Source organism: Callospermophilus lateralis, chromosome 1, assembly GCF_048772815.1.
Source record: "Callospermophilus lateralis isolate mCalLat2 chromosome 1, mCalLat2.hap1, whole genome shotgun sequence".
NCBI lineage: Eukaryota > Metazoa > Chordata > Mammalia > Rodentia > Sciuridae > Callospermophilus > Callospermophilus lateralis.
The window spans coordinates 181,624,571-181,642,738 of record NC_135305.1 but is presented as its reverse complement, the minus strand read 5'-3'; the positions used below and the strand labels follow the sequence as shown (position 1 = coordinate 181,642,738).

The 18,168-nt window shown below is 32.7% G+C and overlaps 1 protein-coding gene across 7 annotated transcripts in view; it reads left to right on the top strand.

Moving 5' to 3' along the window:
• The window catches only part of Ankrd28 (ankyrin repeat domain 28), a 188,048-nt gene that overhangs the window by 53,350 nt on the left and 116,530 nt on the right, over nt 1-18,168 (top strand). For 5 of the 7 annotated variants that reach the window (XM_076841927.1, XM_076842006.1, XM_076841911.1 and 2 more), the window contains one exon: nt 14,053-14,136. The exons of 1 other annotated variant lie outside the window; for it this stretch is intronic. In XM_076841927.1, coding sequence (XP_076698042.1) covers nt 14,053-14,136 — 84 coding nt within the window. Of the gene's footprint in view, nt 1-12,506; nt 12,784-14,052; nt 14,137-18,168 lie in introns of those variants that run through there. One more of the 7 variants, XM_076841888.1, reaches the window with a different exon arrangement.

The window sequence follows — 18,168 nt, the reverse complement described above, 5'->3', positions numbered from 1 at the left end:
AAAGAAGGCTTAGAAAAATAGGTGAAAAAAAGAAAAAGCAGCAGGAAGAGAATTTATTAATAAAGGTCATTGATATTCAGTAGTATAGAATAGTTGAATAATAATAATTTTGCAGTCGATTATCATTGGTAACCTTAGAGTAATTTTACTTGATTAGTTTGTAGGAAACCAGATTATAATGGAATGACATTATTAAAAATGTAGTGATAGCTTGATAAGGAGGCAGAAATTTTTTCTGTAAGCCAAGAGAAAAGAAGAGAGACAGCATTGAGGGCTGATTTTTTTTTTTTTTTTTTTTTTAAGAGAGAGAATTTTTAAATATTTACTTTTTAGTTTTCGGTGGACACAACATCTTTATTTTATGTAGTGCTGAAGATCGAACCTAGTGCCCTGCACATGGCAGGCCAGTGTGTTACTGCTTGAGCCACATCCCCAGCCCTGAGGGCTGATTTTTAAAATCCAAGTTATATAAGAAAGAAATCAAAATTAACAAAGTAAGATCTATAAGAAGTTGGATACTTTTTTTTTGTATGTGGTGCTGGGGATTGAACCCAGGGCCTCATCTATGCTAGGCAAGCACTCTACCCTTTCCAGCCCAAGAAATTGAATCCTTTTAAAAATGAACTTTCTTTTTTTCCCTGCAAATGGGGAGACCATTTGCAGATTTGAGTCTCCCTATCAAATCATTATTGGGGTTTGGTACTTGGCTTGTCCAAGAATTGTTTTAATAAATGACTGTTGAATAAATGAAAGAGCATGGGGGAAAATTGAAAATACAGGCATGTTTGGAGGTAAAACAGAAGGAACTTGCTGTCCTTTTTCTCTCTGAAGTTTAGAATGCCAAGAATTAATGTTTTCTAAACTTAGCTTAAATGAGAATAGATGTGAAAGCAGTTTTAAACTAGAAAGTATTAATACAAATGGAAGGGAGTAATACTTTTTTGTTTCTGGCATCTTAACTTTGAATGGGTCTTCAAATAGGTAATACTTGCTTCTCACCAATTTAAAAATTCTGCTTCTTTAACAGTGACTTATGTAACTTAGTTGTGTGATGTGTAGAGACTGGTAAACCTGGATTCGTTTTCCCTACTTCTTAGCTTTGTAATTTCAGTATTTAATTTGTTTAGCTCAGATTTTGATCCATGAAAGCAGGTTTAAAAACTATCTCCACCCTCCCCACCACCAAAACAAAAACAAAACTACTTTGCAGGCATGTTGTTACAAGTGCCTCCAACCATGGTAGCTGTGGTTTCTCTGGGATGTACCTTCCCCGTGTGAGTACCCAATCCTTTTCCATCTTCAGATTTTAAAAAACGTTAGGAAAAAGTAGTGTCTTACATTGAACCAGATTTTTATCTTCCTGTTTGTTATTTGTGGATCCTAATCTTCTCTTTAGAACTGTAGAATCTGGTATTTCTTTATTGTGACAATACTTAATATATTTCAAAGCTGACATATTTCACTGACTCCTTTCCCAGCAAAACTTGTTTAACTTTATTGGCTCTTATGAAATATATGGTTTCTAGATTTTACTGTCATTCTGGCTGCCTTCCTTGAATATCTTCTAGTCTCATTTATCACTCTAGATGGGGTCTGGCCAATGTCTACTAGTCTTGCTTTTTATAGAGAAGAATAATAAGAAACATTTGAAGATAAAATTTTCATCTTAGTAAGTCAAATTAAGGTGTAATTTTACTATTTCATGCTCTAAAGTATACTATTTTCTTATATTTGACATTTTACTTATTATGTAAGTGGCATTTATAAAATGATTTCCTTTAGTCTGTTTTAAGATGAAGTATGAATAAGTGATTTTTCCCCTCTTTTAAAAATCTGCGGAGCCTTCAGAGTATCTTCCAGTGTTAGTGTGTTGTGATTAGTTCATAATGGTGGAGAAATTAAGCCATTGGAAGAAAATGCCAAGGTTTTGTTTTTCTGATATATGGCATGCTGTTTGTTAGGACCAAGTACAGATGATCACTGGGGTGGAGGTTGTTAAATAGTATGATGTTCAAAATGTTATCTATAAGGAAATGAGGTCACCTAGATGACAGACAGCTATGATGCAGGTGAACTGGGGAGTAAGAAATGTAAAAAGGGTTACCTAGTTAGGTGGCATATACTTAAAAAGAAGCAGTGTTTTTACAGGCAGATACACAGGTAGCATTTTAAAATTAAAATGGAGGGCTAGGGAAATACTCATTCTTCTCCCTTCTTTCCTCCCAACATATACACATAGGCATTCCCAAGATATAAAGAACAGCTAAAGCTAGAAAAGTATGTGCTTAGAAAAATAGTAAGTTTCAGTTAAACCAAATGTGGAATGGGCTTTCTAGGAAAGCATAAATTTAAGAGTTATGTACAAGAACTTAAGTAAGGTCTTATTCAATATTTTGGTGACTATTTGCAGATTTAGGTCTTTAAAAGGTAATTCTTTCACAAGAATAAAAACAAAAAATATAACAAGTCAAACAGCACAAGTTTTCTGGAATATAGCTAATATGCCAAAAAGTGAAGGAAAAAGGAGAAATATTTTAACAAGTATATAGTACTATAAATTAATATTTTTTAAAATGATTTTTTTCATAATTTTATTACCTTAAGAGGTAGTTTAAACACAGTCACTCATCATTCAGACTGGATTGAAGACCAGTTTGAATTAGAGGTTTCCTTTGATCTCTTTTAAATTACGAATAATGTTTAGCTAAGGTTAATGTGATTAGCAGCACCTTTAGCGTTTGACTTGTGTTTTATCAAATCTAGGATAAATAAAATTTAAAAATTTGGTTTCTAAGGGCTTGAGGGGTGGGTGTAGTTCAGTGGTAGAGTGCTTGTCTATGATGTCGAAGACCCTGAAGCTCACTTAGCCCCAATATTACAAATAATATAGGGTGTAAAATTATTTTAAAGAGGCAAAATTTTTGCCCTTCTTAAAAAAAAAGAAATGAGACAAAGTTTTTTACAGTTCTTTCTGGTTTCTATAATGTGGTGACCCTGGGGTAAATTTAGTATCAAGTTACTTCACTATAAAAGCTGAAGGGAGAAAATCTTTAATTTAAAAATAAGTTGCTATGGTTACCCAGTGTTTACCTTTATAAGCAATAATTATATGAGACATCCAAGAAGTTCTCCTGAGTGCAGAAAGATCAGTAGCTGAAGTGTACACTGGTTATTTCACATACAAATTGGGAGTGCATATATCATTTCCGTTCTAAAGTAACTATCGTTTGGGAAATACTTATGATTCATGTCTTTCTGAACCTTAGAAGGGTGGAGACAGATACTGAACATACTATTTTAAAATTCAAATAATGACTCAGACTGTTTAGAACATTATTTATATTATTCAGTTCCTTTTATCAAAGAGTGCTGTAATTTTATATAGCAACTTCTGTTGTTGAAAGAAAGAAAATATGGTTCTAATGTGCCTCGGGTGTGGAGTTTCTTTTTTTTTTTTTTTTAATATTTATTTTTTAGTTTTTTTTGGCGGACACAATGTCTTTGTTTGTATGTGGTGCTGAGGATTGAACCCGGGCCGCACGCATGCCAGGCAAGCTTACTACCACTTGAGCCACATCCCCAGCCCCTGGAGTTTCTTTTTTAAAATATGTTTTTATGACCCTAATAAATACATAAAAAATCATGCTTGTAACTAAATGTCAATTCATAGTTAAGCTCTGCTAATTCCTTTTGTTATTTTTGTGGTGCTGGGAATCAAACCCAGGTCCTTGCATAGCCTAGGCAAAATCCCTACATCCCTAACTCTGTCAATTACTTTATATGTAGTCAGTTTTGAATGTCTTAAAAGGAAAAAAGAAGTTCCTGTCAGATTGCTAGTCCATTCCTGACTGATGGGGTTATTAAAGTTCCTATCAATTATCATAGAAATTTTTGGACTTTTGTCTATATTCAGTATTGCAAAGATACCTATAAAACTTTTGACTCAGTATAATTCTGATGTTAAAATTCTGAGGCTCGGGGCACATAACCACTGAGCCACGTCCCTAGCCCTTTTTTACATTTTATTTAGAGACAGGGTCTCACTAAGTAAGTTGCTTTAGAGCCTTGCTAAGTTGCTTGCAGCTGATTTTGAGCTCCTTTTTTTTTCTTTTTTCCTTTTTTGGTGGTGCTGGAGATTAAACCCAGGGTCTTGTGCATGCAAGGCAAGCACTTTCTCTACAGCTGAGCTATATCCCCAGCTGCTGGCTTAAAATTTTTGATCTTCCTGCTTTAGACTCCTGAGTCGCTGGGGTTGCAGGCATGTCCCACTGCGCCGAGTGAGGCTCATCATTTTATCTTAATGGACTTTCCACAGAATGTCTACTTTTCTGTGTAATAGAATGTTTCTTCTTTAATATCAGGAGTATTTATAAAGTATTTATAAATACTTTATAAAAACAATAAAAGGACTTATCACAAACAGCAAGATTTTTTAAAACGAGACTTTAGAGTGACTTGATTCATTTACTCAGTGTTGTCACACAGAATCTAGGCTTCTTTCAGCTTTTCTCTTTATAAGACCCAGCATAGACTGGATAGGATAACTCTTCCCAGTCAGAAAATATCTGCCATACCAAGTGGCACCATCAAGCATACACCGTTGTCAAGACAAGGGGGAATTTCTTTGTTTCCCTTTTTAGTGCAAGGAAGAATTTCCTAGAAGTTTTACAAGCTGACTTTCCCTGACTTAAGTAGCGCCAAGCTGGCTCAGATCACATGTTTCTTCCCAGATGAGTCACTGTTGGGTTGAATAGGATTACTGTGATCAGCTTATATTATTCAAGATTTCCCAAAGTCTTATGGGATATAGAAATGGATATCCAAACAGACTTGGGGTAGTCTGTAAGAAGGAAAGGGTTGATGGTTGGTAATTAGATAACCAACAGTATACTATGTATTATATAGAAAAATTAAATCTCAGCATCTCCCCACCATTATGAATTAATCTCAATACACTATTGGGATACTCTGGGGGCTGAGGAGATTTTTTAAAGGGGGAAAAGTCACTAATCAGTAATTCATCTTAAAACTGACTAAAGAAAATCATTTCATAACAAGAAAAATGTAAGAAATGTCAAATGTAAGAAAACCATATACTCTAAGAATATGAAATAGTAAAACTACATCTTAATTTTGGCCAAGTAGAAGTTGTATCTTCAGATGTTTCCTGTTGATCTTACTTTTCCCCTACTGGAAAGCATGTCCCTTCTCTACATCTTTGTGCTGTTCCTTTACCTGTCAGCCCTCTTCTTTCTTTCATTTGTCCTTAAAAAACAAAACAAAACAAAAAAGGTATAGTGTTATACCCTATGGTATTCAGTACCTAAATGTAGCTACCTAATGTAACCGAAGAATTTGATTCTTAATTTAATTTTAATTAATTGAAACTAAAAATGATACTTGGCTTAATCTTTGAAAACTTTAAATACATTCAAACAACTTGGGCATGCATGTACCTCAACAGCTATAAATTTGTAAAATCTAAATACAGATCATCAGTTACGTATGTGAAAATTAAGTATTAGTATTGAGATATGCCATAAGTATAAAATGACAAATTTAAAAGACTATAAAATATGCAAAATATCTGATGATTTTGATTTGTAAAACAACTTACAATATCTGATAACTTTTATATTGATTACAAGTTTAAATAATATTTTGAACATGTTGAGTTACATTAAGTATTGCTAAAATTAATTATACCTGTTTTTTAAAATGTGGTTACTGAAAATTCAAATTATAAATGTGGCTATTATTGTATTTCTTTTAGACATGCTGTAAGCTTTGAGTAGTTAAACATTCATGCTTTATAAAACATAGTTTTAAATTTTCAACTATTTTCTTTAAAATGTGGTAATTAGGAGTGAGTTTTGATGTTAAATGGTTCCTCTGAGAAAGCATCTTTCCAATAAATTAAAGGAGGAAAAATAACAGTGAAGTTTACTACGGATAGCTTTAGAAAAGCATTCACTTTTTTAGAGAATGGACAGTTAGAAAGTGTTTTGTTGTTGTTGTTGTTGTGTTGTTTTGTTTTGTGTGTGTGTGTGTAGTGCTGGAGATTGAACCCAGGGCCTTGAGCATGCAAGCCAAGCACTCTACCAACTGAGCTACATCCACAGCCCCTAGAAAGTATCTTTATATGCCAATTAAAATTAAGTTCATATGCTGTTCTCTTTCTCATGATGGTGGAATTTGTGGCATATACAGTGTATATTTAATAATATGGATTGTTTTTCAATATATTTTGTGTATTTACTTCATATTGGTTAGTTTTTCTCTTATTATACCGTTAAAGTTGGCAGAGGCCTTTGAAGGTGAAGATGAAACATATTTTGTAATGGTTTGGTGTGGTGTATATAGTAGAAACACGAACATTAAATATTTGTAGAGTCAATGCTACAGTATTTTTGGTGAATATTTTTAAAATAAGATAGTCTTGGCTAAGTATTTTAGATTATTTTAGTGTATTTATTTTAGATTATTTTAGTGTACTAGACTTCAAATAAAATTGAGGAGGGTCTATAAAGGAGGCTGAGAAAGGTAGTCTATTCTGGGAGGCTCTATATCCACTTAAAAACTGGATTTTATAGTTCAATGGATGACCAAAAAAAAAAAAGGATGCATAATAACAGTATTGCAAAAAATTGCAAAAAATACATGTAATATTAATATATGTTGACAATATGCAATATATAACAGTAGTATTGGAAGGGCTAACAATTTGTTACTTATTACCATTATAATGTACCAATGAGATCTAATCACTTAAGATCTTTAAATGACATTACTTATTAGCCATTTGGGAAGTATAGCCTGTATAAAGTGGTGTAGTATTTGTGAATGCACATCCTTGAAGTGTGCTTTAACATCTCTAGATTGCATATAATACCTAATACAATATAAATACTATGTAAATAGTTGTTATGCTGTATTATTTAGGGAATAATGTCTGTACGTGTTCAGTACAGACACAATACCCACCACCCACCCTCCCTTTTTAATTTATAATTGGTTGAATATGTAGATGTGGAACTTACAGCTACGGAGAGCCAACTATGTATACTTGGAGAATAATTTGGCTCTTGGTACTGTCATTCATGACACTCAAGAAGTTTTGTATTACAGAGCATTTCAAAATTTGGATTTTGACAGTTTACTTTTGGTAAAATCTATGCAAATATTACAAAATCCAAAGAACTCTGAAATCTTAAACACTTCTGTTATGCTGTATTGTTTAGGGAATTGTTAGGTAACAGAAGTGTTTAAGATTTCAGAATTCTTTGGATAGGGATATTCAATGTTTACTCCATGATTATCAGTATAGAGTTTGCAGATATGAAAGGGTAAGTTGAAGTTTAGTTTGAATCTTTTTTTTTAAGTTGTTGATGGACCTTTATTCTATTTTATTTATTTATCTTTATTTATTTACAGTGCTGAGAATCGAACCAAGTGCATCACACATGCTAGGCAAGCACTTTACCACTGAGCTACAACTTGCCCATTGTTTTAATCCTGATATAGAAAGGAAATTTTAAAAATAATCTTTCAGAGGGCTGGGTTGTTATTCAGAGGTAAACCACTTGCCTAGCATTTGTAAGGCACTGGATTTGATCCTCAGCACCACATAAAATAAAAAATAAAGATATTGTATCCACCTGTAATAAAAAAATAAATATTTAAAAAAAGAATAATCTTTCAGAGCCTTGTGTTTTTATCAGTAAAATTAAGGTTTAAATAGGTACTTTAACATTACATAATTCTGTGAATAGTAGGAATAAGCTCCTGATAGGATACATTTTACATAAAGAATGGAAGGATTATGAAATTGTTAGGATTGAACCTGTTTGTTTATTAAAAACTTAATCTGGCTGGGCACAGTGGTCTATAGCAGTAGTTCCAGCTACTTGGGAGACTGAGGCAGGAGGAGGTTCTCTTAACCTCAGGAGTTGGAGGCCAGCCAGGGCAACATAGAAAGAACTTGTCTCCCTTCCCACCCCCACGCCTCCCCAAAAAGCCTAATCTAATTTGACCTAAAGAAAAAACAATCACATTCTCCTGCAGTTTCACTCATTAGGGGATACAAAAATTGTTGGACTTAGAGTTTGAAAAATCTTTGTCAGTAATTTTCTCTCAGAAATATCTCCTTCATTTCTAATTTCTTGAATATGTATTCAATACTAAGTAAGCACTTGCCTGGTTACTGGAGTCTTAGGACAAGCTTTTAGCCGTCTGTTGAGGCTTCTGAAAAATGGAGGAAAGTTTTTAATTTCACAGCTATTATATTCAACAGTATGACAGTGACATATTGTTAATATTACTTAGGTGTTGAACATAGAGGTTAAGTAACTTGCTCAAGGTTGCAAGGTCAGGTTAGTTAATGGGAAGTGGATTTGAATTCCAGGCAATTTGACTACAAAGCTTACATTCTCAAACATCATGCTATTAAAGTGTTTTTCTTCATAAAAATCTCTGGAGGTTGTTGTTATAAGTATGAAGAAGCGTGGTCTCAGGGATTTTAACTTGCCTTAGGACACAACATAGCTAGTAAATGATGGAATCAGAATTTGAACTTCAGATAGGCTGGCTACTTATCCCTTAACTTTAGCCATTACCCTTTGTTGTTTTTATTTTTTTAGCCTTTCATCTCTGAGATTTAGTTCACTTATTAGAAGTATTAAACTCATGGTTTTGCACTTTAATGCCTCCTATGTCTTCGGATTGCCTTTTTTTTTTTTTTAATAATAAAAATGCCACTCTAGAGTCTTGTAACATCGTAGAATGAATTTCAATGAAATTATTTACAGGTGGAAGAAAGTGGGAAGGTACAAACATTATATATAACAAAGATCCTGCTTTTAAGGAACTTGCTTTTATGGTAGGCAGAATCTAAATACTGAAGTTGATCTAGAGCAAGGAATGGTTTGTACTTGATTAACCCCGACCGAGTAGGTGAACTTAGGTTCTAGATACTTTGGAACAGGTTTAAATTATCTATATAAAAAGACATTCCATTTGGGGGATAAAAAACCCTGAGGTGACATAGAGGATATAATGTTATAAGGTTTATTTTTAGATATTTCAAATGTTAAGATGATATGTTTGACCCAGCCAAGGTAGTATGTTAAAATATTCGTATATCTGTAATTTGGTTTAAAAGTATTTTAGTTACCTGTTTATTTTTGGTACTAGGGATTGAGTCCAAGGGTGCTTTTCCACTGAGTTATATCCCCCGTTCTTCTTCTTTTTTTTTTTTTTTTTTTTTTTTTTTTGAGACAAGATCTTGCTAAATTCCTGAAGATCTCATTAAATTGATAAAACTGGCCTTGAACTTGCTATTCTCAGCCTCAGCTCCCAAGTTTCTGGGATTGCAGGTGTGCACCATCAAACCTGGCTTCATTTTATTTATTTATTTATTTTTATTTATTTGTTTTTTAGTTGTGTAGATAAACACAATACCTTTATTTTGTTTATTTTTAAGTGGTGCTGGGGATTGAACCCAGTGCCTCACACACGCTAGGCAAGAGCTCTACCACTGAGCTGCAAATCCATCCCCCATTTTATATATTTTAAAATAGCTACTAGAGCCAAGTACGGTGTCAAACACCTGTTGTCCCAGCTACTTCAGAGACTGAGGCAGGTGGATCACTCCAATCTAGGAGTTCTAGGTCAGCTTAGGCAACGTAATGAGAACCCATTTCAAAAATACAACAACAGTAAAAGGTAAAATAACTAGCAAACCCATAAGAATGTTATAGGTTATTTTATAGACTGATACTCTATATCTTTCAATGGTTTTTCAGTTCTTGGCATTTTTAATCTACCTATATTATGTTGGTTTTATTTATTTATTTTTTCCCATAGTTTGATAAGTAAACTAACTTAAATACATGAGATCAGATTAACTCTGAAATAATTCATTTAAAATAACTTATTTGGGAATATTTTTGCAGTAGATGACATTCTTTTGTTACCTAAAAATTTCACAGCCATTATAGGTTACCTGTCTTTCAAGATTACTTTTATAGGCTTGTATTATAGGTTGTAAAAATCGGGGGTTGGGTATGGATGTTTGGGATAAAGCACAATTTTAGTAACTTGAATAACTTTGGGTAAGAAACTTTCTGGGTCTTTTTTTTAATTTCTTCTATTAAATGGGAGTATAATGGGGTTATTCTGAGTATTAAATGAGAAAGTACAGCCCTTGACACATAAAACTGTTAAGTTTATTAATAAAAATACTGACTGATTTAGGGAATATTCCCATCATCTGGTAAACAGAGAAATGGTGGAGGGAGCCAACTACAAAATGGTTAGGGTTTTTTTTTTTTTTTTTTTTTTTTTTTAAACAGTGCTGGGGATCTAACCTAAGGTCTTGCACAAGCTAGGCAGGAGTTCTGCCACTGAACTATATAGCTCCCCGCCCCCACCAAATAGTTTGAACACCTATTTGTAGCTTTGAGAATATTATTTTTATAGGGGAAGGGAGAGTCTTTTTCTTTGCATTGTCCTGTGCCCTTTTGACATGTTGATAATTCAGGACTAAGAATTTTAGGCATTTGTTTTATAGCTATTTAACAGACATTTAATGCTTTATTACAGTTCCAGTTAGAAAGGTCGGATTATTTAATTTCTTCACTGAATTTGGACTTCTGTAAAGTTTGTATTTTTTTTTCCTTTAAAAATATGAGTCAGTTGATTAAATTCAACAAACTAGAAATTGGTAGAAAAATCTCAAATTTCTTTTGTTTAAACTAATTTGAATCCTAAAAAAAAAAAAAAAAAAAGCATATATCTTGGGCAGGGGAGATCTTGGCAAAAATAACACCTTAACTTAGGTTCTTGGTTTTTAAAGCCGCATAAGGTATTTTTCCTAAATACCTCATAAGGTATTTTTCTCTAAATCTCTTTGATGAGTTCACTGCGACATCCTTACTGCAGCACCATTATAGGGTTAAACATTTGCTATATTGTAGCATACGAAAGCAGTTAAACTGTTTGAAATTGTTTACTTGCTAAAACCAGTGTTAGTCAGCAGAGGCAGTACACCAGATTTCCTTGTGGCTTTTAGTGGAAAATGTTAAAAGCACACTCATTTTTCAGTTATAGAATTTTTTCAGTTTGATCCAGATTAGTCACAGAACTGGCATGAACCTTCTAATTGTGAAGGCTGTCCAAAGGCACTATTTTTTTCTCCTGCTAGAGGAAGTTACATCCTGAGCAGTAGCTCAGCTCTCTTGGTAAGTGTAACATGTGAGCATTACTAGGCATTTCATCCTGCGGGTCTGCAGTCTTTGCTCTTCAGACTGTTGCTCAGTTGGAATGCTTCTGAGAGGCCGATCCTGAGATTCTGTAGATATTTTCTACAGACTATTCATTTGGAGATATCATTGGCATTTTGCAAGATCATCTGAGGAAATAGGAAAGCATCTGAAATTGACAGAAGAATAACTGTGGCGGTTTTCTCTGTGGAAGGAAACTATATTGGCACAGAGGCAGATGATTGAATAAAGTAGTTGGCTCAAAGAAGATGCACAGTCTGCTGTTTTTTTTTCCCTCTGAATGAAGACTGTTAAACGGAAGCTGTATTCATGTGGAGATCAAATGAAACACAGGAATGATAAACTGGTTTTTTTCTTCTTCTCTCTCGTTTTAAAAGGAAAACCCTGAAGCAGTAATTTGAGCTCAAATGCCTTCTAATTCCTTCGAACAGCCTGCTTGTTCTATTAGGATTCTCCACTATAACCATTTCTGCCTGGTGCCTGTGCCCTTTTACTGGAGCAGCCACGGACAACTGCCTGATAGAGAAAGAATGAAAGCTCTGCCTTGCTTATTCTATCGATGGGAATAAAGCTATCTGTGTTTCTTCTATTATATGGGAAATCTGGATTAATCAAGCTGTATTCTAGTACCAAGAGTCCTATTGTCTCTTGTGGTCTGACTCATCACATGTAAATGTACTGCAGCTTTGCTATTAATGCAGAGTATTTTTCCCCCTTTTCCAAACACAGAAACAATTGTTAACCTCTGAGCTTCATTTTCAGGATTTGTGCTGAGCTCTAGATCTTTATTTTTTAAATTTCCTGGATAAGATCTTCATTGAATTAGTGAAACTGAAGAAATGAAGACAAATTAGAAGTGGAAACAGAATAGTGAGGTTTTATTTTTTATTTTTAATTGAAAGCAAGCCAACCTACTGGTTACTATATGACCTTGCAGGCAAGAGTGGGTATAGCTGTGATCATCTCTGTCATAGCAGTTGTTTCTTACTTCATTCTGTATCGTGTGGTGTTATGTCACCAAAAACAATGATTGTTTTGTACAAGTAAATTTCAGAGAGCAATATTATTATTTTGGTGGGGGAAATATTTTAAAATGAGCTTGTACTGGACTCAGTTATAATTATTGACATGTTGATTAAAAGGCTTTTTAAGTATTATAGTAACTAACAGAAAACAGAATTTTGTTATTTTTAGTAAGTTTCAAGTTATATATCATAATTTTAAATTTCAGTTTCTGTGATAGTACTTAGTAACTTTATAAAACCAGCTGCGTTCTTCAAAGAATGTTTGTAAGTGTTGTTCAGAAGAGGAGGAAAAACTACTTGTGCTCTTTCAACTGTGGCTTTTATCACAAAACTTGGAATTTAATGTTTTAAAAGAGCGAATGAGTCGAGTGTGTATTGTTGTTTTGGAGGAGGTAGAAGATGAGTCTCCTGAATTCATTTCTAAATTGCCACAGGAAAATAAATCCCTGCATTCTCTACCTTCTGGAAATATATTGGTAAGATATGAGAGTTTATATTTCCTATATTATGCTGAGCTTAAAGTATTATAAATTTATTTTTAAGAATAAACTTGATTTAGTTTCCACTAGTTTCATTTTGTCAGTAGGATACAATATTCTGTATAAAATAAAAACATTTCTGATTTTTACTTTTTCAAGTGTTTAGATAACATTTCAGACTTTACTATTTCTTAATCTCTTAAGACTTCTTTTAAAAATAAAGAAATAGTTTTGACAACCACATTTCTGTTTTTATTTTGTGGTTTTTAGAAGTGATGTGACAAGAATCAGGAACTGCGTATTTTAAGAAAGGTTGAGTTCTACTAGCAACACCAATGCATAGTTGTTTCTATAGAGAATATTTATGTATTTACATGTAAAGCTTTATATGAAAAAGACCAAGACTTTATCCTGAATCTTCTTTTTAATACTGTTGTCAAACTGGTTTCTTATGTGACTAGTATAATATGATACTTTAGAGAGTCTATGTTGTTGATTAAGAAATTATATTTAGACCTGCATGTGTTTGTCTTTTCATGTTATTCACATTTACAATATTTTTTGGTCTTTTAGTAGTAGTTATTTTTATTAGCTGCCAAGTTTACTTTCTTGGGATTTATGTCTTGTGTTACTAACCCATGCATATTTTTTTATGCCCTAAACAGGCCTTTTTAAAGGGCCATGCTTTCATGGGCTTCAATATGCACTGGGTATTGCTATTTGACAAGTCTTAATCCACAAGTAGATGTTGAGATATCAAACTTTTATTTGGTAGTCTTTCTTTTGATCATATATAAACAAGAAGCTTCCACCAAATAAGAAATAAACCTGATTGTGTTTATTATACTGCTTAATTTTAATCAAACTGAATTGACATATACGTTTTTGTTTAAAAAATTAAGCCCTCTCCCACCCCCAAGGATGAATTCTGTACTTTGATATCATTTGACTTCATGAAACTTCTGTCACTTATTATTAGAAGTTATGTGTCTCAGCATGGTGGCACATTCTGTAATCACAGCTATTCAGAAGTCTGAGGCAGGAGGATCACAAGTTTGAGGCCGGCCTGGGCTCAAATATAGCAAGATCTTGTCTCAATAAATAAATAAGCAAATAAAAATAAGGACTGGGGATGTACCTCAGTGGTAAAGTGCTCCTGGGTTCAATTCCTAGTACTGCACCAGAAAGAAAGAAGTTGTTTATGGAATGGAAATAGAATTATTCATGAGGTAGGACTAATGTTTTTATTATTTTCTCATATTTTAGCCGTCACTGGTGCAAGCTATTTTTAATGGAGATCCCGATGAAGTTCGAGCACTAATATTTAAGAAAGAAGATGTTAACTTTCAGGTAAAACAATTAATTCCCTGATTCTAGCCTTTAAACTTGCTTTTTAAAACTCTTTCCTGGAATAGTGATTTTTGTTTAAAATATATAATCTAATTCTGTTAACAGCGGTCTTAAATGAGGACAGAGGGTCTTGCAGAAAAAAGGGAAGTACTGGGCTTATATTCAGGGCAATAAAAGTAAAGAGTACTGGACACCAGTGACAGTCCTTTGTTCTCCCAACTTTTTACTTTGAAATTTTTGCTTTTAATTTGAAACTTAGGAATGTTGAAAAAGATACTCTCAACACCTGTGTACCCTTCGCTTAAGTTCAGCATTAATAACATTTGTAACATTAAATTTTCATTCATATTTGCAAAGATTTTATATATATATATATATATATATATATATATATATATATATATATATATATATATATATATACACAAATATGTGTGTATATGTATGTACATTCTTTTGTTGAAACCCATTTAAAAGTAAGTTTCAGAAACCCTAGCGCTTTACCATGTACATTTCAGTTGAGGGTTCTTTTTTGTGAACTTGAGATACCAAACATTACTAATAAGTTTCTAACATATGTGACTTGATTATGAGATTAGATTTGCTTTCCATAAATCATGGTAAGCATTTTACAAACACTTTTCAGTGCTTTTTGTCTGATTAATTTTTAGTAACTATATACATAGTAAATAGTATATAGTAAAAATATACAGTAAATAGTAAATTTACTATACAATCAAATTTGTTAATGTGTATATTTTTACTGGAAACAAATGTACCTCTGAATTATCAAGGGGTGAATGGTGAATGCTCATGATTCGTAAAGTTGCTATAGCAACATCAAAATAGATGATATAGAAATAATTATAGTTCTAAGAAAGCATACCCTGCAAACTCATCTTGAATTCATCTTTCTGTTTCATCCGGTACTACTGACCACTTAAAGTAGATATAAAAAGATTTATCTTATTTTAAAATTTTGAATTATCTGAATAGATTGAAATCATTGGCTAAAATGGCTACTTCTAATATTGAATATTGAGTAGAATGCTATCATTATATTTTCCCTTAAATCCTTTCTAAGTGAATTACCTCCAAGTTTGTATTTAGTTGTAGGATTGTGCACCTAATTCAGGATTTATTTATTTATTTTAAAAGTGCCTGTTCACTTTACCTAATCTGGCAAATCTGCTTTTCTTAAGACTGGAAATAGGTATAGGAGTATAGATTTATGAAAGAGATGAAAACAGGCTTTCTCTTCTGTGTAACTCTTAGGGGTTCTTTTATTTTACTTTAATAATACTAACAAATCCTACTTTGAGAAAGTTTGAGCCATAATCTCATTTATTGTAGCTAATTTCTCCATTATTACAAAGCTTATTATAGCTTATACAGTTTTTCTGCTATAATGAAAGTATGTTAAATTTTAAAATATTACTCAATATTTTGAACATCAGTTATTCATTGATGGCCCTTCTTGAGGATGACTCTGTTGTCTTCATGGATTACATATTTGAAAATAACATCCATCTTTTTGAAACTTAGCTTTGTGCATTATTTGAAGTTTCTTTCTTTGTTGTTGTTGTTTTTTTTTTAACGTTTTTAGGATGTATTTAAATTCAGATTTATCTACTATTTAATAGCCGTTGTTTAATTTTCATTTTTTTTTTTTAGTCAAATGCTTCATTGAATATATTGCCATATCTGGAGTAAACTGGGATTTTCATAGTAAGGAAGGAAGGAAATATATCTGGGAAAGTAGTCGATTTGGATTGGTAATTTATTAAACATAGATTATTGGTTGCCTAAAAATAATTGAAAATTGAAAGTTACTGGATGTGGGGGGAAAAAAGCATGGTAAACCAAAAAAGGGAAATACAGAGTTTAAGCCATAGTGTAAAGAACATATTTGGACTACAATTTGAATCTTCTTACATATTGACTGTACAACTTGAGCACATCTATTTAACTTCTTGAGGTCTCTTTTTTTATTATTATTATTTTAGTTGTTGATGGACCTTTATTTTATTTATGTATATGTGGTGCTGAGAATCGAACCCAATGCCTCACACATGCTAGGCAAGCGCTCTACCACAATCCTAGCCCAGCACTCTTTTTTATTGTGATATGTGGGGTCATGTAATAAATCTTTTTAAGATTTTTCTCCAACCCAAGTTAAGGATGCTTTAAAAATTAAAAATTATGAATAATTTTTAAAAAGTCATAATAAATTATGACTGCCTGCCTTTATCTAGAAGCTTTCATTTGTTTTTCTTTCTTTATGTAGCCAAAATAATAATAACACCTTTCCTTAGGATTTACTAGAACTTAATGCCATGTTATAGAACCCAAATAATTTAATCTAAAATATTAATAATACCACATTTTGGGAGAAAGATTTGATTCTTCTGAGAAAATTTTTTTTATAAGTAGAATTTTTTTCTCTATCCATAGTGATAAAATTGGTTTAATTATAGATTACTTCTGACACAGATATATGCCTGAGACTTTTTACCTCATGCAACAATATTGTAAAGTAATTGAGTGACATTTCCATTTTATCATAGGTGACAAAACTAAAAGAGAGTTTTAAAAGCATCAGGAACAAGAGGTATAGAACAGGACTTTAAACCTTTGTCTGAGTTAACTAACTGGGGAAAAATAAAGCAGGTATTTTTGCCAGCTAGTACTATGAAACAGAATGGTTCAAAACAGGTATTTTTCCTTCAGTGAAGTTAACGTATATGCCCTATGGATGCCTGCCTTTTAGACAGTGACACAAATATGATCCTAATTTTCATATTACCAAGTACAGTTAAAAACTAGCATTGCAAAAAAATGAGTGCACAAGCCTCTGTTAGTGCCTTATTTTCAAGGTAGTATTATACTAGGGGCAATTATAATCTGGCCAAAATGGTTTCTACTGTTTAAACAGAGGAAGACCTAGATTATGACTGACCTTTTTAAACTCAAAAAAGAGCTGATTTAAGTATGAAGCAGTAAATTTTTTAATATGTGCCTATTAGAAACTGATAATACCATAGGAAAAACAAGCTGCAAAATTTTAACAAAGAATATATATTCCTTTGAGTTTGTTTGTTTATTTATTTTATTAGTTAGTTTATTTATTTTAAGGTACAAGACCTAGTACTGTAAAACAAAACAAACCCAAATATAATAGCTTGCTTTTTTTAAAAAAAAATTAATTTTTTATTAGTCCCAGTGATTGAATGCAGGGCGCTTAACCACTGAGCTGCATCTGCGGCCCTTTTGATTTTAAATTTCGATACAGGGTCTCACTGAGTTGCTGGCTTTGAACTTGCCATCCTCCTGTCTCAGCCTTAGCTTAATGTTTTTGAAAATGCTGCCTGTGTATTTTGCTCATTGGCTTCTGAATTTAAAAACACTTTTTATTCTAAATGTTTTTTTGCTCATTTTTCCCAAGTTGCCTTCTAAATTATTACTGTCCCCTAACTTCTTAAAAGTATTTTGTGGGATCCTTGAAATGTTGTTGATTTTACTTGTCATCAAATAAATGTGTGTGTGTGTGTGGTGTGTGTGTCTAGCATATCATTAGCTTTCTTTTACAATAACATAATTGGTAGTTAATATAAAATAGTAAACTCCCTGAATATCACCTACCCCATCCAATGTGTTCTTTGGTTGTTTCTGGGAATTAGCATTAAATGTTCTAACCTTTAATAAATCTTTCCTGGAGGCCACATGCCTGTCAGTATACCAAGCTATTGATGTTCTGAGCTTTAAAAAGCCTCTTCACTCATTACTTGAGATTATGTGCACTGTCTCCTGAAACCATATGTGTATAATAGTATTCTATAGCTATAGTAATTGAAATTGGAGCCCTTAGTCCCATATCAGATGTGTCCACTCAGCTTCCAACTACTTGTATGGAATACAGAGTATAGGTAGGGAGCATGGATGAAGAACCCAACTCTATCTAGGAGAGAATTCCAGGTAGTTCCCTCAGGCCTAGGAATGATACTTTCACTAGTGTCTTTAGAGTCCAGCTTC